General features: G+C 49.5%; 1 protein-coding gene and 1 long non-coding RNA gene across 3 annotated transcripts in view; one reads left to right on the top strand and one right to left on the bottom strand.

Annotated features, from left to right (window-relative positions):
• Nucleotides 1-25,350, bottom strand: part of LOC144119697 (uncharacterized) — a 96,549-nt gene that overhangs the window by 49,362 nt on the left and 21,837 nt on the right. The gene's annotated exons all lie outside the window — the stretch shown is intronic.
• Nucleotides 1-25,350, top strand: part of LOC144121298 (solute carrier family 2, facilitated glucose transporter member 1-like) — an 81,928-nt gene that overhangs the window by 38,019 nt on the left and 18,559 nt on the right. Inside the window, exon 1 of one of the 2 annotated variants that reach the window (XM_077654436.1) lies at nucleotides 5,052-5,204. The exons of the other annotated variant lie outside the window; for it this stretch is intronic. Within the exon in view, the coding sequence (XP_077510562.1) occupies nucleotides 5,130-5,204 (75 nt within the window). The 5' untranslated portion in view covers nucleotides 5,052-5,129. Of the gene's footprint in view, nucleotides 1-5,051; nucleotides 5,205-25,350 lie in introns of those variants that run through there. 2 annotated transcript variants of the gene reach the window in all.

Here is a 25,350-nt window from a genome sequence, read left to right as displayed (position 1 = left end):
ATAAACTATTTAGTTTAAGGAATGGTATGGCCTTTTCGTTAGAGCTGCTTTATGTGATGGAGTGCAGGACCTTATTACGTACACTCGGCGCGGCGACCGCGCAGAGACTGGCATTCTGCTTTTGCAACCGTGTTCTGCGAACGATGACAAGCATGTATGAAATACGTGTCTTGAGACGACAGCGGACAGAGAGGTTGCCCTGACGGTCGCTTCTGTCAGTTAGCACAAGAGCGCTAGAGAGGAGTGTATTGGCAAAGCGCTGCACCGCTTTCGCAGTATCATTTTTCATGGCATCGCGTACTAAGGTCTAAGCTTTTCAGAACTTTGGCACTGCACACATCGTCTTGATTATGAAGTTAGACAAAAGCCACGATTGGGCGCCTTCAACCACTGCGACAAGTGGTCGCTAGAGGGTCCAGTGTGTAAAAAAGAACGCTATAAAATGTACATTACTCTACAGAAGGGAACGAGTTGGGACACAACTCAGCCTGAGCTTTTCTCCCTAAGGACCCCGACAGATGGAGCTCGAAATCGGACCAGTTCGATCCAATCACAACGTATAGCGAGCTACGACAACACCTCGGATTAGAGCGGCAGACATATCCACCACCTGTAAAAAAACCTGAGCAAAAACGAGGAGATTTACCTTCGTAGTCTACAGACTCAGACATTCCAAAGCCCTTATGTATTACATCCCATAAACTCGAATTCCATCGAATCAAAATGCAAATTTTGCGAGGAGAAGGCAGGCCTGTACCGAGTGGTATGGGCTTGCCAAAAAAAACCAAGTCATTGATATTATAAATCAGCCAACGCGGGAGGGGTGGGAGGCAGCACTGTGTAGCGCGAACGAAGGATCCGTCATCGTCAGCTTATAGAACGAGCAAGGGCAGCTTACGCCAATGGAGTCCTGGACTAGGGACACCACCCTTATAAAAATGGTCTATAGACAGTCTATAGACTTCTTACAGACTTTATTGCTTTCCTATAGACATTTCCTTTTGTCTATTCATAGTGTATAGACTGTCTATAGACAAAATTCTACTAAAAGTGTATGGCCATAAATCTGTAGAGTGTCTATAGACTGTATATAAGATGTCTATTGCCTACAGACTATTCTCTTGGCTTTGTCTATAGAAAGTCTATAGACTCTATAGATAGAAGTGCATGGACAGCCTACAGACTGTCTAAAGAAATTTTTGTAAGGGTACCCTCCTCTTTCCCATCCTCTACCTGTACTGCAATAAATGCTTTCATCGCCATCAGTTAGACTTTGGACCACGAGCCCTATTTTACGCGCCGATTCGCTGAGGCAGCTAGTGCGAACTGCCTGCTTACCTGATGTTGCAGACCTGCAACCTCCACTGACTTTCAAGCATGCAGCGTTAGTGAACTGAACGACATCGCAGTACCATTCTGCTCTTCAAAGGGGAAGATTTCGCAGCTGACCGTTTGTATCGACCGAACACATCACTTCCAGCATGATAACTAACGTTGAAAACCGCGTAGCGCTGCAGCGGACAAGGGACGTTGCCAACCGTTGCCAACTTCTCTTACGTGTACTACTATGTCTGTTGCTGCACTATGGTTTCGCGTACACACAGTCACACCTTCGTTGCGGCTGTTTGTGACCATCCGCATGTCTTCCTGCCTCGCTAGACGCCCTTTGCATAATACTATATGTCGAATGTATACCCGTACCGACGGTTGTGTGACACATAGCCGGATCATCCGTGGCATTTGCGACCTGTCGGGAGCAAACGCAAGAATGTTACGTAAAGATTCTTAGAACACAAGAGATGAGCCTTGAAGAGTGTCAACTCCCGAGACACTTGAACGGGTCCTAGTTTTTCTTGTTCATTCCACACTTGAACACGCATACCGGGCCTTCCGACAGTGCTACAAGTAGAGAGGGGAATTTCCCCCTCTCCACTTTGTTACCTGGCAACGGTGGCCGGTGGTGTACGCAACACTACATCGCCGGAAGCCGCTTTTCTTCACGGTAGAGATTTTAATGCTAACACGTTAAAAAAAAGAAGGCAGAGGACGACACAAGGTTCGCTTCAGCGTCGACAGAACTTTCAGGGAAACTGTTCGAAGACCGGCAGCCTGTCGGTATCCACAACAGCGCCCCAGGCCGTTGATCCTAGCATTGTTCCAGCAGCGGATTGCTCTCAGTGCATGTCTGGATGAGTAATCTGTCCAAGAAGTGCGAATGGTGCACATAAACAGGGCAACCCAGTGGCATATGCGATGCAGCGCAGCACATGCGATAGGAGGAAGCGTATAGTACGAAGCACTCGCGAGTATAAAGACAACAGTGGGGCCCGAAGGCGAGATAACCGGGATAGCGCGCGTCAGATGCAAATCGTGGACGACAGTGCCGACCAGGAGGAAGACCGCACGAATGCGAGTACGAGTACTACGAGGCTACGAACACACTTCGTGGTCGAATTATACTTGAGCTGTGCGTCAGTCTGATGGTTGTGACTGTTGATGACTTGCTTTGTGTTGTGAATGATGGGCTTTCTGAGCGTTTGTGCAGGTCGTCCTTCTCCCATTTGACACCCTCTCCTTATCGTCGCGGCAGAACCAATTGCACGCAGTTTTATATGAACACATGGGAATGTCTTACGTTAGCGGCTGTGAGGTCAAAGCACGCATACCAGGTAGCGTGAAAGCGTAATCTTGTATTCGTAGCTACAGGACTTCCACCTTCCGATCGTTAGAGCAACCAATGAATTATTGGTGCGATAGTTTGCGGGCAAGTGAAGAATATTCGATCTGTGGTGAGGCAAAGCCACGGAGCAAGACTATATAGTCTTCCTCCGTGGGCAAAGCTAAGCGCCAAAAGAATTTATTTGTTACATCAGTGGGGATACCCATGCACTTCTGTGGCTGCTTCAAAAAAGTTAACGTCATTACGTGTTAGGTAAAGAAGCCGGCCATAGATGAATTTTCCGATATGGCCTCCAGTGAGCCAAAAGTGCGAGGTTCGACAAGCAGCTAAGGGTGCGCTGGACGCCGCGCTACACGTCAGCGACCGAAGGAGTGAGTGGCTACGTCACGTTAGGTCCTGACCGATGACCGACAGCACAGGAGATGCTCTGGAATGTCGCTCTGTAGAGAGAAAGAAAACAGCCCGTCAATCATCAGCGGCTAGACTCGGCGGTCAAATGGTCCCTGACGCGTTCCTCGGCAGACGAAAGCAGTATTTCGTCGTCAGCATTTCTACGTAGCTGTTGCCAATACATTTTCAGGGTGTCCCTTGGGGTGAACGCTTGTCTAGACCGGTGAAAGAAAAAAGGAAGTGGCTTCAAGTGGGCTAAGAGCTGACCATATTCTTGGAACAAAGATACGATAACTGGCCCCGAATATCGGGAATAATTAACTTGACAACAACCTTATTTGCATCTTGCAAAACCTGATTACAACTTACGAAACTTTCAAAATTAGCTATCCCGGAATGGAAACGTCATCCACCCCAACTTTCACTCTTTCTAAATACCACTGCGCAGCTAATAACGTTGTCAACTGAACTGAAAACGAGACGGGACAAGCCTCGGCTCCGCAGCGATCCAGTGTCATGCTACGGAATTCACAGCTGCACACTCCGCGTCATGACATATTGTGAGGGATGTTCACCTTCGACCCAGCGTGTGGCGTTTGTCAGCCCGTGCAGTGCCGCACCGGACGTAGTTATTGCAAATAGAACTTCGTGCCAGTGCGTACGGTTTGGACAATCATTTTGTTCAGTGAGATCGTTGGCTGCATAACGCTTTCACTTCAGTGAGATCGTTGGCTGCATAACGCTTTCACAGACTAAACAGCGTAAGGTTGACAGGTGACAGCCAACTACAGTCCCTCGCTCCTTCAAGCCTTCCCCAACATGCGCTTGAACGAGTGCCGCGATGCTCTGTGGGGCGCCCACTGAGGACTTGGACGCCCCTCGCGCGCAAAGTCTTGAAAAACTCCGCGATGGTTGTCATGACAACAGCGCCAACCGTGTTCCTTTCCGGACAGCTATACGGCTCTCAAGCGACGCTGATGACGCCATACGAATGACCGTTATAGACATCGCGTTTCCACGCGAGGAAAGTCGTTCCACTTTCGTCTGTAGCGCTTTTGTATATTCCCGATCCTTCAGTTGTGTTTGTTCGTTTAAACTACAGAGCCAGAATGAATGCTGACGGCAGACGAACGCAGGGTTAGACTCGATTTTCGCAATGAAGCGACGAAAAAGTACTGTTGCATTGTGGAAGTGGATCACCGCAATGCGGTTACTCCGCCGCGGACACTTTTGCTACAAGCACTATATAAAGGGAAGAGATGCGCTTTTACGGAGATAGCCATGCGTGTATCTAAGCTACGCATGGCTTGTGCGCAACAAGGGAGGTTACATGAATAGACAGTGCCCTCAGAGGAAAACAACAACAAAAAACTCGGCTTCCGCGGAGCCAGCTGCTTTGTTAGCTTTCCTCAGAAAGAGGTAGAGGTAGAGAGTAATAAAGAGAGAGAGAGAGAGAGAGAAAAGCAGGAAATGCAGTGAATGCAGCGGTGGCCGCAGCCGTCCAGGACAGCAGGAGCGCTCAGGCGCCCGCTCAGTCCTTTAGGCGGCCTTCGTCCGGGCCATCGCCTTTGACTCCGCTGTCCACGCAACAGGTTTCATAACTGCAGCAGCGGCGGAGGTGATCATGCCAAAGAAGAAGCGATAACCATCCCAAACGCGCCTTGTGCAGAGTACGTGCAGGCGCACACGCTGGCAGTTCCATGACATATCCGTCGACCCCCCGCTGTGCCTGGTGTGGCTCCCCCTGGACGCGCCTGTGACCGTAGCGCGCGCGATTCGGTCGGCGCGCGATTATTAACTCGCATAAACCGCGCGTCCCAAGACGGTGAAGAAGAAGGAGGGCCTACGGACGCACCATGTGCGTGTGCGCGATGACTTACGTAAGCCGAGGAGTGAGGCAGAGGGCGGCCGCAGCGGAGGCGGCGACGAGGACGTTCAAATGTGGCGCCTGTGGACAGACAGCATCACAGGACCCGTCCGACCAGCGAGAAGGAGTGTCCTTTCCCCGGCCGTCTATTAAAGCCCCCGCGCTTGAACGCACGCGCACATTCCGCAAGCCATGAGTGCCACGAAAGGACAGCTCGCAGCAGCCGCCGCAGCCACTCTTACAACGGCAACGGGCAAGAGTAAAAAGGTAAGAGACGCCTTCGCACGTGACCTCCAGGCCCTCTCGGTGGTGATGCCCCAAGACGCCGCCGTGCTCTCGGAGCCTGCGTGAGACCGCTCACACCGCGTGCGAGAGGTGGTCGTCCGACCAGCCACTGATTCACCCGCGCACGTGCGGCTGAGCACGCGACCGACTCCCCTGTTACCATCGCCGCCGCTCTGTTTACACTTCGAACAACTGATATGCAAGGCCATTCTTCATTCAAATCGCGCGCGTTTTCACTAGGGACGTTCGTTGTAGGATCGTTTGGCTTCGTGCGGTGCTGACGTCTGCCTTTGCCCGACCCTGGGGGCTTCCCCCTTGAGGAGTGCATTCTTCTGTGGAACTGAACCGTTTCTGAGATACCTCAAGATTCTTGAAGCTCGCTTAAACTACGCGGCGGGTTTTCCCTACATTAACGCCGCTATTCCCTCCGCGGGGTTGGCACATCGCAGTTTGCATACGACGCCGTCTCGTGACTTCGGCGATAGCGTGCCTCCCGGTGCGTGTTATCGAGTTAGCCGCGATAAATATTCGCTGTGGAGCAGAACATTACAGACCCAAAACGAGCATCTTGAATGCAGCCAACGAGAGACGCAAAGGGGTTAGTCGTCGAAGGTCCCGAATGCAGTCTTTGCTGAACATATCTGCACCGGCCGGATCTGAAAACTCTGAGGTCAACATGATCGAGAGCTGCCAGATTTGTGAGAAGCTTAGATGAACTGGCTTTAAAACTCGGCTAATGTTAACGGCGCATTGATTACTAAAAAAACCCACGAATTTCAGGGAGTACTGAGAAGTCGGAGCGCAACCGAAGAAAGTGTCGTACCCTTCGAAAAAAAAAAAAATCTGCCTTGGTAGGTTGACTGCCCGGAGAGGATAAGAATGGCTAAGTGAAGAGGAAACACACTTTCAAACGAGTAGTGAAACACGCCTCATGCTGAACGATAAGCCGCAGACGTCTACTTCGAGATAACAGAAAGTTGCAGGATGGTGACGGCCAAAGACGATTGTGCTTGCAATATGGGGCTACTGGGGCACGTACATCTGCATGCGGAACGGTTCCGCGACTACCATTGCGCGAGCTTTCGTTTAACCTTGCAATGGAGGAGAGAGCTCTTGATGACGTACTTTTACAAGCAAAAGAAAAAGAGGAACTATATTGTTAACATTATTCTCTGCCATTCCTTTTTTTTATAAAGTATGCATGTATAAATCAGGATTACAAATAGAGTATAAAATCTGGCTACAAGTCACCTGTGAATGTTGCCCAGAGAGCGCCGCGGTGAACGAGGAGCTTTCCGGCGTGTATATATCAACCGTGCACCATCGTGGTGACCTTTTTCCTGGTGCATATACGGAAGTATTTCGATGCCGTACGTCTCACACGGAACATAAAACGTTCCCGCTATCTGACGTAAGGTTGTTATGTTGCTGCAAACGCGGAAAGTGAAGTGTAGGCAACGGTGCGATGAGCCTGCTGAAATATCGCCTGCGTCAGTCAGGCATCGGTCTCGTCGGACAGTGCCATGTTTCCTCCATGACCACGTCTGCTACGTGAAACGTTGACTCCGTTCTGCTTCTTTTCTGTACAGAATCTCGGAGTCCACTCAGGATTCTGTCATTGACCCTGCATTCTGCAGTCATTCGTGTTCGGTTATACGGGTGCAGACGCGGCGCGAAAGCGACAACGCGAGGAAGGGGAAGGGAGTAGAACAGCAGCAAGTGTTATTGAACTCACTTCGCAGTTTGCTCGCTTGGTAGTGGCAGTTACAGCTGCAGCCGCCGGCGAATCAGCGGCAGAATTCTCCTAACTGTCCTGCCGTTATAATGACCCTTCGTTGGCCGTCGCATTGGTTGTTATCGTACGCGGGGCTGTCAGGTTTGCCGAGGTCATGGACGCGAGCCAGTTACAAACTGTTCGCACGTGCGGAAAGCTTTGAGAACTCGTCACGTCATTTGCAGGCGGAAGCTGCAAAGCTTCCGCTTCAAAGCCAGCGAGATATAGCTAAAATAGTCGCTCTATACTAAAGCGGAAATGCCGGCTCGTGCGCAGGTCTATAAAACTCTCGTGGTCGGAAGCACCCGTACCTGTCCCTGCTGGTGCAGGTCCAGTTAGGCAGTAAGAATGACCGTTATTGAGCACATGAAAACATTCATTAAACCATTAGTGAGGCCGTGGTCGCACCTATTCAAGGGTGCACAGTAAGTGACTACGCAGAAATGAGAGGAAAGTGCATGAGCTGGTCGACTGGCTGCAACTGGGCAGTTATCATGTGCTTTTTGCGATTAGAAGAGGGACAGTTGTCGCAAGCAGTGAAACGAAATAGGTGGAAAGCGACAATGGAGGCTGCGCGAAAGAGCAAAAAGGGCGTCCGGGTTTTTTCAGATGCACTGCTGATGTTCTGCACGTGTGCGCTCGATGCGTCGTCTCAACATCACGACGGTGTCTCCAGGACATTCCTGCGATTTTAGCGTAGCTCCACTTTGCGGGACACATTCAACCACAGAAGCAAATTTGTTCGTCGCTGCTATAGGTCTACCGAACGCGCTAATACTATAGTTTGAGAGAGAGATAAAAAATAAACAAACACAGTGATTGCAGTGCAAAGCGCGCCTTCATAATCGCGGCGAATTAGGCAGAAAAAAAAAACGCGAGACAACGCCTAGGATGCAATCGTAGCGGGCTCCAAATGCGCAACGTTTCCACTGGAAGGGGGAGAGGGGGGGGGGAGAGAGCGTGGTCCGTACTCATAAGAGAGGGCTGAAAGAAATAAATGGCCCTTTGAAGCCGAGGTCATTCCATTTGCGGCGATGTGCGCCCTTGGCCACTTGCGCCCCCTCGCGCGAATAAGAGCCGGACCTACGTCTAGGAGGAGAGCGGCTTGGCGGATGATTGAAAGGGTCGCCCGGCGTCGCCACTACATAGTATCACTGCCGCCTCGGCGCGGCGGCGCGGTGCAGTTTCGGCTCGCCTCGCAGACAGTGCACGGCCTGTCCGCAGGGAGAGAGGGCGGTCCCGACAGGAACGGTGTGACGAGAGGGAACGCCCTCCTTTGATTCAGCAGCCCTGTAGTGCATGAATGCGCGGAGGGAAAGCTTTGCACTGCCAGAAACCGATCACCCCTGACAAGCTGCCGCGGAATAAGGCTGGCGGTGAAGGTCCCCGATAGCTTTCTCTTTCCCGTCCCTTTTCACCGAGAACGCTGGCTATTCGATATGATCGCGAGCAAGGCTGACGAGTGCACTTACGTGCAAGGCTTCCGCTTTAGCCAGCACGCGTTCGGAGCGAAGGAGACCTGTCCGGCTTATAGCGGGCCGAGTACGGATTAGGCGGAAGTCTACTACAGCTCGGTTTGATTAAGTACGGTTTAGACCTCCGTTTTTTTTTTATACTTGTGGCGGCTACCGAGATTTGAGCACGGTCCAGAACTGTCAGAGTGCGACGATGAAGGATTGTTGGTAAGCTTCCACCAGTGCAGCAAACCGGAAGGACGCGGAACGAAGTTCATAAAGAGAAGCTCACTGCCAAGTTTTTGTTTTTTTTCTCCAGACTAGTCGGTACGCATGAGCATATATAGGGCGAGCCTTGTTTATTAAGTATATATAACAACAAGTTTGGCCTTCGCGCCAAGTCTTTTCCGGTATCAGCTGCATGCCTGAAAAACCAGGATGTTACTCGGTACATTATACACTTAAGCACTGCTAGTTAGTTGTTACTTGGCCAGCTGCCCACAAGCACATAGCCAGTGCAGACCATTTGCCGGTCATTACTCTCGCGGAGCATTACCGTGCCCTTGCGGTCAGAGGGCATTACTATGGTATAGCGGGGAGTGGTCGTCGTTGCAAACTCCGCTTCGGCTTTGTGTTGGCCAAATAGTGGGCGTTTAAACACACAGCTAACGAATGCGCAAACGCTGTGTGCACTAGCGTGCGCACCGGAGCACCATTACAGACCTCTTTGGTGGAGGCAATTTGCGCGAGGCTGACGGGCACGAGCAGAGGGTCTCCCGTCAAGAAGCATCGTGGGTGTGTGTGTAGCCTCAAGTACTGCAAAAAAAAAAAACATTCAAGGCGTCGGCTAAGTGTGCTTGCAGGGTTGTGCAGTGTTTAAAGTCTTGGACCGAGCTCATTAGCAAGTTGTTAACCCTGGCTGACTCAAAATAAGCGGCAAGAAGATGTCTGAAGTGAGGATGAGTCGTTTGCTCGGTGACTCACCGCGCTGCGCGAGCGAGCGCTTAAAAAGAGAAAAAAAAATGAAAACTAATCATCGAAAAAAAATTACAAAGAAGAAATCTAAGAAGGTTAACTGCACCCACTGTGTGCTCGCTTGCTTTCTGTCAGTGTGGCTGATATAGGATAATGCGATACTTTGACAAAGAAGAACGCATTACCGGCACTTTATAATTGAGGCACGAAACGCAATTTTAAGAAATAGTTGAAGCAGTACGTAATATGACAGCATACGTTCTTACTGGATAAAAAAAAAACGCTTGCAACATGTCGGCCCCATTTTTTTTAAAGAGAAAAACTAGCGATAGCAAAAACTGTACCACTTTGATTTATGAGGGCGCAGTACCTGGACGCGCACACTCCGTTGTATTCGGTTCTTTTGGCTTGGACAATCGGGTATTCTGTAGCCCCTGTGAAACGAGCACTTTCGGGTATTTTTTTTTTTACAAACCCTTAACCATCGTGATAGACCTTAACCCAAGTCCTATGCATTTCTTGCAAAAGGAGACTAATACGTCGAATACTATACCGGCCTACACCTAAACTGAGACGTAACTATGCAACATAGTGGATTGGGATGGCTGAGGAGGCAGAAGCTGTTCACTGCTGCGTTGATTTAGCTGTCAGGTTGCCGGCAGTGAAATCTGCACGAAGAGAGGCGGCCGGTTAACGGGCATAGATCAACGGAAAAAGGGGTTACGGCTGAATGATGCGAGCGCAAGCCCAGATCTTTGTTGACGTAGTTAGTTTAGCCTTATTACGCGTTCAGTACACGCAGTTAAATCGCAAATATTTAAGTCTAGATATTAAAGTGGGACATTCTCAGTCGTAATAGCACTGTTATGAGAATAGTACGGAACAACTTATGATGGCTGCAACGATGTAAAAATATTGCACAATCCATACTAACGCACAGCAACATTCATCAGTTGCTGCCCAGCTACAATAATAATAATGGATTTTTTGGGGAAAGGAAATGGCGCAGTATCTGTCTCATATATCGTTCGTGCTGCCCAGCTCTCGTATTCGGAAGTGCGAAGTGCAGAGGCAGCAGATGAATTGATCATGGGCAGGTACATGACATAAATGTGCAGAAAGGCGTGCGACACAGTCATTTGCAATGACCAGGGAGGCCCCTCCAGGGCCGGACGAGCCCTGCAATAATAAATGTTTTTCTCTCTCTCTCTCTCCGTCACTGGAAAGCGTACTGCATGTTGAAGGGCGAAGGATCTTCTCGAACATCGAGCAGCAAGAGAGATAGCAATGACAATGGCGGTGATGACTTCACAGTGGATGAGCAAACTGATTATGAAGATGAATATAATTTTGTATGGCGCAAGGGCACCTGGGACCAAATAGCGCCATGGCACAGGGTGTGTTCGTCTTCTCAAGGTGGGGTCAAAGACCAATTTTTCAAGCATTGCCCCCTAAAGAAGCCGAACATCAGGTCAAGGGAAAGGGGGTGAGCAAAATGAATAACTATCTACGCTATGGTCTCTCGTAGCCGTTTCATGCCCATATAGCTAGACTCCCGTGCGTACTGAGAGGAACGTGATTTATTGGTTTGTGAAATTATTATTTGTTCAACGTTCGCGACGCGATTCCGGCACCTCGCCACGGGATGCCGCTGTGGGCCGCGATTTGCCGAATTTTCGAGAGGCTTCCAAGCCGAAAATGACGGTGGTATGGCTGCCACCCCCGGTGAGGTGACAGTGATGGCCCTTTATTCGTCACTCTGACTGATCAGAGCCGCCACGTTTGTGTCTTCCTTGTGGCAGCTTTTTTGATCGATGTGGAGCGCCCCAGCCGCCCGGGGTTCTGTCTAGGTCCATTTCGCAGAGTGTGAGCTTCATATTCCTCTCTTCGATCAATATTTGTTTCAATCTCGTTCTCCCCGTACTATACCAGAAACAGGGTGGATCACAGATACCAGGCGCGTAGCCAGTACCCCCTTTTTTTTGCGGGAGCGGCCCAAGGTAATCTTTTCCACCGGACGGATGGAAAGGGGGAGGTGGGCGGCGGATGTTCAACAAGAGCTGTGCCAAGAAGTTGGTGGGGAGGGGGCAAATTTCCCCCTTCCCTTTGATATCTGCTTCAAGGACACCGAAGCAGTAATGAGCTTTTCACACCGCACTTGGTCACTTCAAAGACGTTACCTTCTCCCCACCTCTTTTAGCAATCAATCAATCAATCAATCAATCAATCAATCAATCAATCAATCAATCAATCAATCAATCAATCAATCAATCAATCAATCAATCGGAAGAATGATTTTCAACCATGAGGCGGAAATGGCACTCAGTTCATGCTAGTGAATACAAAGCGTAGTGAGCCCAAAATTGCTCTTATTCTTTTCGGCGGTTTTCTAGCGTCAGCACGCAGAACTGTCGCAAAACGCGGATCGTCGGCGACACCATAGTACTTTTCCTTTACTTAGCCGAAAAGGCGCGCCTCTAGCGAAAATGAATTTGCTGTACCGTCTCGACAAACAAATCTTGCCTCCAGAAGCAGTTTCTCTTCGTTTACTCTTTCCTTATTATTTTTTCCCCCGCGGGGTTCTCCATTGTAGGGTGAAAAGGCCCAAGCCTTTAGCCGCAGAAATGGCTGTCCCAGAATCAGCGCTCTTTTTGTTGCTTTTCTGTTTTCCCGAAGCAGAGAGACCCTCGCGCGACAGCCATCGTCTCTGGCGCGATGTGGAGTCACGTGACTTTACTGCGTCGACGACACCGCGTTTTACGGGGAAAGTGGATGACGTAGGAGGCGCGGGGCGGGCAACGAGGAAGGCTTTCGCTCATCGCGCGACGGGTCGCGGCCTGCTGTACCAACAACGGCAGCGGACACAGTGACACCACCTGCCCGGCCACCACTTATACGGCGATCATCTGTTACGCGATCGTTACACACGGCGTGAAGCCATTGCCAGGAGCAGGCTGTATCGAGGTCCCCGTCTCGCGTGCTGCGACCAATCTTCGAACCGACAGTGCCGCGGGCTGGTGGCGCCGCGCGAGGAGCAGGAACGCCGCAGCTGCCAAGCAGTTCGCCCATAACGGCTGATTAGAGCGAGGGAAATTTTTTCCTCGCTCTTTTTTCAAGACACTTTTTTCTTTCTTTCGGTGCCTGCGTCAATCGCGCGGAATGGACTCAGCCCATCATCGGCGGGTGTGGAAGGCGTGCCTGTTTAACTCCCATTAGAATCTAAAACCGCTCTGCTGCCTCGTGTCGAAACAAGTCACGTGGTATGCGCCGGCCTGGTGTCCTGTGTGCACTACCGCGGGAAGTCGAAGCCGACATCAATGTACCTGCTGTGGGTCTTCTCAGCATTGAGAAAATTGTTTTTGAGGAAAGGGAAAGCGCTGTAAATGTACCACTTCTCGACGGACACCTCAGCCGCGCCGTAAGGGAAGGGAAGAAGGACGTGATGGTTCGGGCTAGTGGGTATGCGTTATGATTTATAGCGAAGCAACAAAACAGGGGACAAACACAAGCGCTAACGCTTGTGTTTGTCCTCTGTTTTGTTGCTGCGCTATGGATCATGAGGAAGGAGGGACTGAGAGAAGAAAGGAAGAAAGAGGCGCCGTAGTGGAGGGCTCCGGAATTATTTCGACCACCTGGGGATCTTTAACGTGCACTGATATCGCACACCAACTAGAATTCGGCGCTTGGCAGCAACCGACCTATCAGTGGGCAGCGCAGCATCCTATATGCTGCTTCGAAACAGGAACCTTATCAGAGTCCAATAGGTGTTTCAATCCACGATGTCATTGGAAATAAGCGTGCGAAAGGATTAAAAGCTTTCTGGAGACTCGCCGGACCTGCCAAACGAGTGTAGATCTAATCAATCGTAAGTGGTTCTCATTGGGACGTGGTAATTCGCTGATGCTACTGATACTGCCCATTATTACGTGGCGAGGAGAAAGAGGACGGGCAAAGAGCCGTGCTCCTAGACACTTGCATCGTAGACGTGCGCGTGGCGGCGTACACGTTCTCTATCGGATACCGGGACATGAACGTGCAGCGCTTGCTGTCGTTAACTGCCGTCGTGGTTGCCGTCGTTCCCGTGGGTCGTAATGGCGCTGTGCCCTGTAGTTTCCCCTTCGTTTAGTCCTCGAGCGAAAGTCTCAGTAGCAAGAATGCGTCCTCGATATTCCAGTGATTTCTCTCTTCTTTTTTTTTTTGCGTGGCTTTCGCAATGTATACAATACGCACAGCGCCGCATACCTCGTCATAGTTTTATATTACCCTTTCTTTCTTTCTTTCTTTCTTTCTCTCTCCCTTCCTATCTTCCTTTCTTTCTTTTTCCTTCCTTCTTTCTTTTTCTTTCTTTTGCCTTTCTTTCCTTCTTTCTTTCGTTCTTTCATTCTTTCTTTCTTTTCGTTCCTTCTTTTTTTTCTTTCTTTTGCCTTTCTTTCCTTCTTTCTTTCTTTCGTTCTTTCTTCCTTTCTTTCTTTTTCTTCCTTCTTTCCTTCCTTCTTTCTTTTCTTCTTTCTTTCGCCTTTCGTTCCTTCTTTCTTTCGTTCTTTCATTCTTTCTTTTTCTTCCTTCTTTCTTTCCTTCTTTCTTTTTTCTTTCTTTTGCCTTTCTTTCCTTCTTTCTTTCTTCCTTTCTTCCTTTCTTTCGTTCTTTCTTCCTTCCTTTCTTTCTTTCCTTCTTTATTTCCTTCTTTCTTTCCTTCCTTCTTTCTTTCTTTCTTTTTTGCGAAGACTACCTGAGTGCACTGGCGAAAGCAGATCAACGCGCCCTAAAAAGCAACATTATCTCTAGACAGCTGGCGGCCGAATGCATTTCTTCTTTCTTTCATTTCCCTTCTCACGCGCTCCAGTCCGCGGAGAAAGGCGGCTGGACACCCGCATCGTTCCATCGCCAAGGGTGGGTGCTCATATTGCTTATCGCGAAGGCGACTGCTCTGTCCGGCCACGCGCGCCTGACGCTAAACAACTTTTCAGGAGGCCACTGTCATGTCCGCCACTGGATCGCGGGCGGCAGGTTCTGGTACAAGCTACATCAGGCAGAGAAATCGCTTGAGAAAGGAAGAGTGTAAGAGTGCGCATTAGGTTCCCGGAAGTGCTGTGCGTGCGGTCCGGAGTAATTTGTAATGCAGAAACAAACAAACAAACAAAAAAACTGCCGCCCCATAGCGGCACTACGCGCTACGAAAAGATCGCGGCGTAGTAAAGAGCTTCGGATTGACTTTGGGCGCCTCTGTAATTGCTTAACGCGCTAAAATACCTCGTCAACGAAGGTTTTTGCAGTTTACCTCCGTCCATGTAAGCGGCCGCAGCAGCCAGGGATTCGAACCTAATTCCTCACGGTGATCCATAACTCGCCCAACAACTGGTTTGATGGATTCCTCACGATGCCGCTCCATCCGAGAGAGCGGAGTTGTTCCGCACGCATTACAAAAGCCCTCCGTGTTCATGAGTGTCCTTTGCCTCCTTCCTCGCGCCGCAAATGACACCGCCTACATTTTTCGGCGTCGGCCGCCTACATTTTTCAGCGGTGGAAAAAAAAAAAAACGCTAGGGCGCCATGCAGGGAGCCAACGTAAGAACAAGCAGCTTTCTCCGCGGTTACGCCTCGGCAAGGAGTTGGGGCAGCGTGTTTTCTTCCTGTAGTACGCCCGCAGCGCAGCGTTGCCGCGTATATTCCACACACGTGTCTAAACGCGCTGCGCCTATGCGGTCAACGCACGCCTTATACGGCGCCGTTTGCATCTTGTTCGCCGGCCACTTGCGCCATGCATTGCGGACACAGGCACGTCCATGCGGTCTGACAGGGGACGGATGTGGACGGATTGCGCGGTCAGGCCGAGTGGTCGGGACTTATGTGACGCCAGCGCCGTCGCGTGGCGGTTCAGAGCCGGTCCGCTAAGCCGCGAGGCAAACAAGTAGCTGTGCGCTATTTGTTGAACGTCTGCAGTATAGGCGACCTCCTAGAATACGTTGCTCAAAATCTGCCCCTGAAATTCCTTCATAAAGGATTGGAGGCATAACGTTCCCTTATAAAAACGGTCTATAGACAGTGTATAGACTTCTTATAGACTCCATTGCCTTCCTATAGATATTTCTTTTTGTTTACTCATAATCTATATACTGTCTGCAGACAAAAGTCTACTGAAAGTGTATGGCCATAAATCTATAGATTGTCTATAGACTGTCTATAGGGTTTGTATTGCCTACAGACTGTTCTCTAGGGTTCGTCTATAGATAGCACTGATGATGAAGAGTTGCGACGAGCTTTTTCTCCACTTTCTGCAGCTAAACTGGCTCCTCTACCCTGTCACTTCGGCATCGCTGAGCGGTGCAGACGGCGGTTAGGCTTCGCGTTGAGCTGTAGGATCTCAGTCTGAACTTGGACTCGAGATTGGGCTCGATGCGGTGCACGACGTTCACGCGTTCTTACGTTCACGTGTCGCCGTTTTTGCGTTCATGTTCGACTGCACCGAACTGCACGTTGCGAGAAAGCGCAGCGCGCATTGGTGGAGAGATTTCAGCCAACTTTTCCTGCCCTGGCAAACTCCCCGGAACCTTCCGATGGGCGAAACGTTGCGGCAACCCTCTATGACCTCGTGAAGGGCAATTCCTAAGCCGATTTGGCACTGCGGGTGGGGGGGAAGGCTCAATCAATATTGCAGCCTGCGGAGAAAAGCGAGCAGAAATCGCAGTCTGTACTCAGAAAAGAACCCGCCGCGGTGGCTCAGTGGTTAGGGCGCTCGACTACTGATGCGGAGTTCCCGGGTTCGAACCCGACCGCGGCGGCTGCGTTTTTATGGAGGAAAAACGCTAAGGCGCCCGTGTGCTGTGCGATATCAGTGCACGTTAGAGATCCCCAGGTGGTCGAAATTATTCCGGAGCCCTCCACTACGGCACCTCTTTCTTCCTTTCTTCTTTCACTTCCTCCTTTATCCCTTCCCTTACGGCGCGGTTCAGGTGTCCAACGACATATGAGACAGATAGATACTGCGCCATTTCCTTTCCCCCAAACCAATTATTATTATTATTATTATTATTATTATTGTTATTATTATTATTATTATTATTATTATTATTATTATTATTATTATTATTATTATTATTATTATTATTATTATTATTATTATTATTATTATTATTATTCAGAAAAGACCACGCAGTTGTCTTGCGGCTTTTTTTATTTCCAGGAAAATACTTCACATTGAACAATATATTTAAGGTGAATTCCACACTTTCGTACGTAGAGAAGATAAAGAAAGTAGACTTTTAATGATGCAGAGGTAATTGATTTATAACTAGGGGCGTGCTGCTTGTCGTTTGACTTTTGGCCACGATCGGCTGTTTCTATAGGTGCCGCTGTTACCTACTCTGCGCACAAGGTTAGGCTTGCATTTCTAGGACGCTTGGCGCAATATTTTCTATACTGATCGGGACTGCACTATGAGGCTGGGGGTACGCCTTCGATTTCAGCGATGACGTAGAAAAGAAACTTCTACCTCCTAATACTCGCTGCGAGGGCATATCTGTGTGCGTGCTACTCCTATGTATAAACTTTCTTCCGTCCCCGCAGCTACTTCAAGGCCTCTGTTAACCAATTCAAACTACACAAGCCAGTTATAATAATAATAATAATAATTGGTTTTTGGGGAAAGGAAATGGCGCAGTATCTGCCTCATATATCATTGGACACCTGAACCGCGCCGTAAGGGAAGGGATAAAGGAGGGAGTGAAAGAAGAAAGGAAGAATACGTGCCGTAATGGAGGGCTCTGGAATAATTTCGACCACCTGGGGAACTTTAACGTGCACTGACATCGCACAGCACACGGACGCCTTAGTGTTTTTCCTCCATAAAAACGCAGCCGCCGCGGTCGGGTTCGAACCCGGGAACTCCGGATTGGAACCTGACCACGGTGTACTCCGCGTTTTTTTCTTGCCGTTTCTGGAATCGACAGACCTGCACATTTCAGGAAGCGAGCTAAGCGATCCGGTGACCTTGACCTGTGACCAGAAAAAGTGGCGTGAGAAAGGCGTGTGGGTGTACGAAGGGGTCGCAAATGACCAGCGCTGATGATGAAGACACGCGACAGGATGGTAGCGCTCGCCTCAAGACGTTGCGGGCGCTTGTCGACCCGTTGAAACGCCGCGCGCGACCGGAGACAGAAAGCAAGTGGCGAGGAAAGGACCGCTGGTCGTTTTTCTGTTTTTCTTCTCTTTTTTATCCCTTCTTGTTTTCCGGCTCGCGTAGTTTATGTACGGACGGGCTGTTCGTGACGTCATTCCGCCGCGCGCGCTGTCGCAAGAGTGTAGACTGTCCCCTCCTTCCTCGGTGACGCCAGCAGCCGTCTGCCGAGGGAAGGAGACAGCGGAGAGGATGGGAACGGCTGTACACATACTCGTTCCCGCTAAATACGCGCAGCGCTGTAAAAGCTACGCAGCACTGTCTCTGCGCACAATTCCCTGCGGAGAATGGACAGTTTCGATCTTTAGGTCAAAGTTCCGGCCGAGGCTCCCTCAGAACCATTGCATCCATCAGGTTAATGTTCTTAATGATCATTTATGGTCCCTTGGTTATCTGTATTTAGGGCTTAGGTCGAAGTTTAGGCGCGTTTCGGCCATTAGGCCAAGCCCGTTGCTAGGTGATATACATGACTAAACGCGATTTCGCCACATGTCACGCACGCGTACGTAAATGGTTGTTTCAAAAAAAGAAAAACATAGGGTATTATCAAACTAATAAAAGTGGGGCCGAGTGGCGCTCAGCAGAAGAAATGTACGGAACAGGTAAGCAGTCATGGAAACGGGTCGACTGATTTGTTCAACACCACAAGGAGCTTCTGACCACTTTCGACTTAATGTACTCGGATTAAATGGAACGATTAATGGGTCGAGGGGGGGGGGGGGGGGGGGGCGTTAGCACCATGAAAACTATGTTTGCCCTTTTCGGTCGAAATGAGAGTAATGACCTTGAAATCGGATGACACTGTATGCGTGCGCATAGCTACACATAAGCACGTCAGCCACACCACCCCCAGCACACATACTAGAGAAGCACTGCTGTGCGATTTAAGCGTTCTAATTACGGACCCTACGTGCACGCGACAGTACTGTGCATGTGTGTTCACCGTCATTCCTGACTGTCCCGAGGCTATCTGTAGCTTTCACGGCACTGCACACTTTTTGATGGACGGGGAGCGCGTGTGGGCGAGAAAGTGGCGGCGTCGGCGGCGGCAATTTGCAGCGGCGCGCGCTGGCTCTCGCGGCGCGGGTATCATTGCCACTTGGCAGCGACGCCTGCGGAGGTTATGCGCGTGCCCATTCAAGGCGGCCCGGTCGCCTTGGACGATGCCGCTGCTTCGCGCTGCGGCAGGGACTCGGCCGCCACGGAACACGATGCATTCGCGATCGCGATGAACACCGAGACCGGTCGATGATGTGTACTACGGGCGGCTGGCGAGCAGCGCCAACCTCCGCAGGGTCACTGTCACAGGGGCATTTAGTCAGCGAAAATAGTATGCGAAGTTGCGAAGTGTGTGTGTGTGTGTGTGTGTGTGTGTGTGTGTGTGTGTGTGTGTGTGTGTGTGTGTGTGTGTGTGTGTGTGTGTGTGTGTGTGTGTGTGTGTGTGTGTGTGTGTGTGTGTGTGTGTGTGTGTGTGTGTGTGTGTGTGTGTGTGTGTGTGTGTGTGTGTGTGTGTGTGGCCTAAATCTGAAACTTCTTCTGATTTGTGCCCTGTGGAGCTTCGACTGAACACAGAGTTATGAAGGTGATGCTAAAAGAAGAAAGCCTCGTTTAATTACGGCAGCATCTATGGAAGGTCGCTCTACATAATAATAATAATAATAATAATAATAATAATAATAATAATAATAATAATAATAATAATAATAATAATAATAATAATAATAATAATAATAATAATAATAATAATAATAATAATAACTGGTTTTGGGGGAACGGAAATGGCGCAGTATATGTCTCATATATCTTTGGACACCTGAACCGCGCCGTAAGGGAAGCGATAAAGGAGGGAGTGAAAGAAGAAAGGAAGAAGAGGTGCCGTAGTGGAGGGCTCCGGAACCTCTTCTTCCTTTCTTTTTTCATTCCCTCCTTTATCCCTTCCCTTACGGCGTGGTTCAGGTGTCCAACGATATATGAGACAGATACTGCGCCATTTCCTTTCCCCCAAAACCAATTATTATTATTATTATTATATGTCGCTCTACATGAATACGAAAAAGTGAACGAAGAAGAGGTGCCGGCATGAAGGGCTTTCGATGGGCCTGACAGATTTAGTTAATCTACATAATCTTTTCGCGCAAAATAAGGAGATTCCATTGCGAAGGCCCTGTTGCGGATCGGTTGACTGAACGTTTTTTAGAAGAACCGCTGCAGTACACGTGCAAAACAACATTAATAACAGCAGGTGGAACTCGAATAATGTTTCAGATGAAGACACCTGAGAAAATAACAAGATGTTTACATATTCACGATAAAATTTAACAAAGAGGTCACGCATATTAAATTCACATGAACCACTACATTCACGACGGTAAATTATTCCTACAGAAGAAAAGTAAACTATTTCTGATAGAAATAAAAAATCCACTAAGTCATACTGCGCACGGGGATTCCCCAAAGTGGAGTGAACTTCAACTAAGGAAGCAAATCGCAGGGTAACGGGATTTTTTTCGTAATAAACAACTCAAGCTGAAATCGAAATTCTACGTCTCAAATAGCGTTGCAAGATGCGCCGCATGGCGCGGTGGAGTGCTCAGGATTAATTTCAGCAACTTGTGCGTCTGTTAACCTAGACGGATATTTTAGTGTACTGACACTTTTCAATTTCACCTCAATCGAAGTGCGATTGTCGGGGCGCCGTTATCGAACACGCAACCTCGCGACTTAACCACTCAGCCAAGGCTAGGGGCCAAGGAACCAACTACGATTATAACCGTTACGCTCCTTTCAGTTAGGATGGCAACTAGCCATTCCCCTGCGCTAGATTCTTAGCGGATGCAGTTTTTTTGTTTTTTCGTGTATGGCTTCCTTCGTATGCTGCTGTGCCGTGCGGCAACTTTGCCGGAGCGCACGGATGGTATGCGGAGCACGACGCTTGCGTTCGCTGACACCGAAGGTCGTGCCGTTCTCCTCAAGGTCGCAGCCTGAAGCTTATGAGGCTTCATCTTTGCATTAGATTGTAAGTTACTTTTTCTTGCTTTTTTGTGTTGGCATCGCAGATTGTGACGAAACCGGCTGCTACAAGTTAAAAGGGCTGTCCTTTTTTTTTTCACACTGTATTTTAAGCGAGGAAAATGAATGATAAAATTATTAGGTCCTTGGCCGCGGTAATTTGTAAATCAATACTCAGTTGACGATGTACAAAGGGAAGATCATAAATTGATATTTTATTGAAAGAAGAAGCTTAGAAGCCGGCTTGACGCGCCAAGGTCTCACCAGCGGTTAAGTGCTGGAAGAAGAGGAAAGAAAAGAGACAGGGGGTGGCTTCATTAAAAGTGATTAAAGTGCACGAGAATTGTAAATCCGAAATACCTTTATATCTGTAAAGTCCTGAAAAAAAAATACTCGGTGCTATTTCACGGTGTTTACAAGGAGGCGTGTACTACTTCCCCCGACACTGCTTTAGAACGCAGTGCGCGGTAACCTGTGATAATCTAAGGAAAAATGAAAAGCTCAAAGGTTCATGCGACGTGTCAAGTGAGAATACAAAACTGCTTGTTACATTTCGTTGAAGTCCACCCTGATTTCTGTACACGGGCGCTTTTATCGTCTAGCTTCCACTGAAACGAAGCCCCCACGGCCGTGTTCGAACCCGCGACCTTGAACTTAGACGACGAACGCCGCAGCCACTGAGTAAACTCAGGCTGGTCCAGCGGCACTGATTCAAATAAGGCCGCGAGCCAAATAGACAGCAGAGAATCCGAAACCAAGCAATAAAGTTGCGGTCACTTGGTAGAAGCGGAAATTGCGTACTGTTTTCGTCGTTACAGAACCGTGTCCCAAACGAAGAAGGGAACCGGATGAAGAATCGTTTCGTGTAATTCGAGAAAAAGATACAAAAAAAGTAAACGCGCGTTCTAAGCCATAGATCCCGAGCAAAAAGCCCTGGCGGGCTCACTGGCCTGAAGCCGAGCTACAGCGTGAACTGAGCCCATGCCTCCGAAGCTGCACGCTGCGGCGTCAGCGAAGTAAAGGAGGGAAGGTGGGGGGGAGGGGGGAGGGGGCGATAACGAAGAAGGCGCCGAAGGCGGCGATGCTGCCTTAGAGTAAGTGCGGCGCTTCTGTAAACACTGAGCCGTCAGCGTCGTCCAGTCGGGCGCCTCGAGCCAATTTTCTCGCCGTTGCCTCATCCGTTCTTTATTTCAGAGAACACGTCGATAAACCGAGAGCGAGGTTTAATTTGGGGCTTCGTCGTAGCCTACAGCGCTGGAAATTTCCGTAGAACCACGATGTGGACATTATTCAAATTAGTTGCAAATCGTCCTTTTCTCTTCTCTCGCTCTGTTTTTCAATCCGCCTTTCAGTTCTCTGATTGAATTTATCCTTCTTCGAATCGCTGCTGCAATTTCTCCGAGCAAGCATTTTACAGGACGCTTATCTCTAAGTTTTTGTTTCTTGAATGCAATCGATATGCCTTAATTTCACTTCTCCCAGCATACCAAACGCGGACTGAAATATAGAGAGGACGGAAAGAAATTAATGTATTTTAAAACACTCACGTGTTTCACCTCACTTGAACGACGTAACGACACCTCCGCGTGGCTATATACTGAGATTAGTTGACCCCTTGCCTAAAAGTGAGTAGAACCTGGCGCTCAGCTTAGAGCTCCTCCAATAGTAAAAAAACCGGTTTTGGCCACTTTCCAGTAACGCTAAGGCGCCCGTGTGCTGTGCGATGTCAGTGCACGTTAAAGATCCCCAGGAGGTCGAAATTATTCCGGAGCCCTCCACTACGGCACCTCTTCTTCCTTCCTTCTTTTACTCCCTCCTTTATTCCTTCCCTCACGGCGCGGTTCAGGTGTCCAACGATATATGAGACAGATACTGCGCCATTTCCTTTCCCCCAGAACCAATTATTATTATTATTATTTTCCAGTGACCTTAAGCTCCGTTGCCCAGGTTACGACTGCCACAGAAAAAAAAAAAACAGTGAGAACATGACGAAAATACAAAACAATCCTTTTTGTCTACTTCTAGAGCGGTCGATGTGCCAGTTCTTTCTTTCTTTAATCTGTTGTGGATATTTACATGGAGGGTCAAGGCTAGCTTTAGTGCGTCAACTCAACTATAGCTCACGCAGGCCTTGGTCTTTTTAAAGCGCACTGCTCCACGGAAAAATTCAAAGTAGCGAACGTAAACAGAGAGCGCAGCGCTGCGCTCCGAGCTCGTTGTAGAGAGATACTAGCGCGGCGGAAAACGACTGCGCGATAGCGAAAACGTTGGGTGCAACCTAAGCATCTCGAGGCTCGCTTTGCGTCGCGTTGGCTTCTGGGCACGAAACAAACGGGCTTGCACGCGACGGCCATCTCGGCATTAAAAACTCAACTCCTTCAGCGCACACGCCACTGGCCCAGCGTCGGCAAACAGATATTTTTAACTGCCCGCTTAGACTACTGCTGTTGCTGCAGTACGGAGTTGCTGCCCTCTTTCTGCGTCGTACGCGAGGGCGGCTTTCGTCACGCGGGGTGTGTCAGCAGCCAGCCAATGGGGAGCCGCAACAGGCGCTACGTAATGAGGCCCGCATCGATCGCCGGCTCTGCAGCCGACATACTCTGTATGTGTGTGTTTCAAGGACACCTGTGCTATGGCCTCGTGCCGATGGCTCCAACGGCCCCGCGGAGTTCGCTGGGACTGGCGGGGGTGAAAGTCGACGGCGTTCGTGGCCGACAGCGACAGACAGTTGCGCAGTTCACCGCTCCGGGATATCGACCAGTGTTTGTCTACGCCAGACTCGGCCGCGGTAACGCGTTGGCCCATGCTTCTTTACTTCATGACAGTGAGAAAGAGAGAGAGATGTTTCATCATCCCGCCGCTTTCATCAGGGCTTCGCCTTTCGGGCCTGAATATTAATCGCTACTTCGTGTTCTCGCATCCGCTCAGGTTGGCATGAACTTGAGTTGATCGATTCAAGGACACACTTTCTTCGTTCTCAATTATTTATTCATTCTGGCCAGTTGAAATCAATAATGCAGCCGAGGTACCCCATATGCCGCACACCACCTCCTTGTAGCAAGTTCGTGAGACCGAGCCTGTAGCTTTTCTTTCGCGAGCAATGTCACTCGACTTCGAAAAGCAGACGGGGGGAGGGGGGGGGGGGGGGGGGCTTGGTATTTTGATGTTACAGGCGGGAAGAGAGCCGTTTACTTGTTACGTCATCACGACTAGTTACACTTGCCAGACAGACAAGAAGAAGAAACAAATTGCTAGTGACCCCGCAACGAAGGGAAAGCAGGTCAGTGCGGGATCAGAGCCTGCAGCTTGCTAGCTCGCGCTAAGAGCAGTCAGTGACGTCAGCTAGGCAGCACTCACCGCGTCAGCGGAGCCACTCAGAACGCGTGCAGAGTCCTTTTTATGAGCCAGGTGCGTCAGCAAAGCAAAACTACTGGACGCCACTTGGGGCAGCGTTCAGCGCAAGCTGCGATGAGTCAACGCTAAAAACGCCGAAAAGCACTCAGCTCCCTCAAGGAATAGTTGGACTTCTCCTACTAGCTTTCCTGCCTTACTCGCCAGCCCACAGGTTGAGGGAGCTCTCAGAGGGATGCGAGATCGCAGGAGGATTCCTTTTATCATTCCTTTACAAAGCTCCAAATCGAATTTCGGGATAGCCTTACTGAAGGACGGAAGCGCCACCTGTCAGCTGTGCCGTTCTCTATTGACGCCGCCTTGCAACTTCGATTTCTATACCGCATCCATGCTTTGGGCGGCACTGAGCAGTTCGTCTGGAGGCCGCGGGTGGCGCGACAGCCAGCTGACCTCTGAGTTCCGGAAGAATCGTGGTGCAAGATAGATTCTTGAACGTTGGTCTGCAGGAAAGTCAGCGAGTTTCAACACGCGTGCTAATCCTTGATATTCTTTTTATATTGATATATTGATATTCTTTTGATATTTTATATTTTACCACGCGGGCACAACGGAACGCGTAGTAGCAAATAACGCTGGGTGAATTTTTTCTCACATTAAAACCCTGAACGCAGCGAATATACGAAGAGCTGATCGCTAAATGCTTGCAAAAGAGCGTATCAGCATGCCCACCAAAAACTTGCGATGGCCTCAGCTGTCGTCATAAGACGCCCTTAAGTTGCGCTTTCTCCCATTGCTTTAATGCACTGTGGCAGAAAGCAAGAGTAGCGCTTTCAACACGTGGATTGGGTGGGCACAGAACATTTCAGCAGGATCTCTCACTACTTTAAAATATGGCATGTTATCGCCATGGTGTTCTCACTAGCCACCTTTTTTTGCTGCTGGCTGTCTCCGGTGCAGAGTTCCGTGCTGGTAGTCGACCCACGTTGCGAGAGCCAGCGTTCGTGACGGCAGCGCCCTCTGAATGGAATTTGACTGTGGGCCGGCTTTCGCGCTGTTAATAAGACGACGTGCTACTGGTGCTATTTTGACGTCCCATTTCGCGTGTCCGTTGCAAGGAGTTGGCCAAACGTTTTCCGCTGGTATGAAACTTGGCGCCCCTGGATTTGCCCTGCGATCCAGGACCACAGAAGTATCGATTGTTTGGAAAGTTTTATTTGGCGTCGGTTCATGGTGGCAAACAGCACGGAAGAGAACGAACCAGAGAACAAAAGTGCATGTGACAGGTGTTGTACTCGGTACTTCTTGTTTTCGTCTTCCACGTTGAATACCGACGTAATTCAAGGCCCTCACACGTTAAACTGTTAAAAAAGAAACGCTGCTACACCGAAAGTAT

The sequence above is a fragment of the Amblyomma americanum genome, chromosome 2 (assembly GCF_052857255.1).
Source record: "Amblyomma americanum isolate KBUSLIRL-KWMA chromosome 2, ASM5285725v1, whole genome shotgun sequence".
Taxonomy (NCBI): Eukaryota; Metazoa; Arthropoda; class Arachnida; order Ixodida; family Ixodidae; genus Amblyomma; species Amblyomma americanum.
This window is presented reverse-complemented; position numbering and strand designations above follow the sequence as displayed.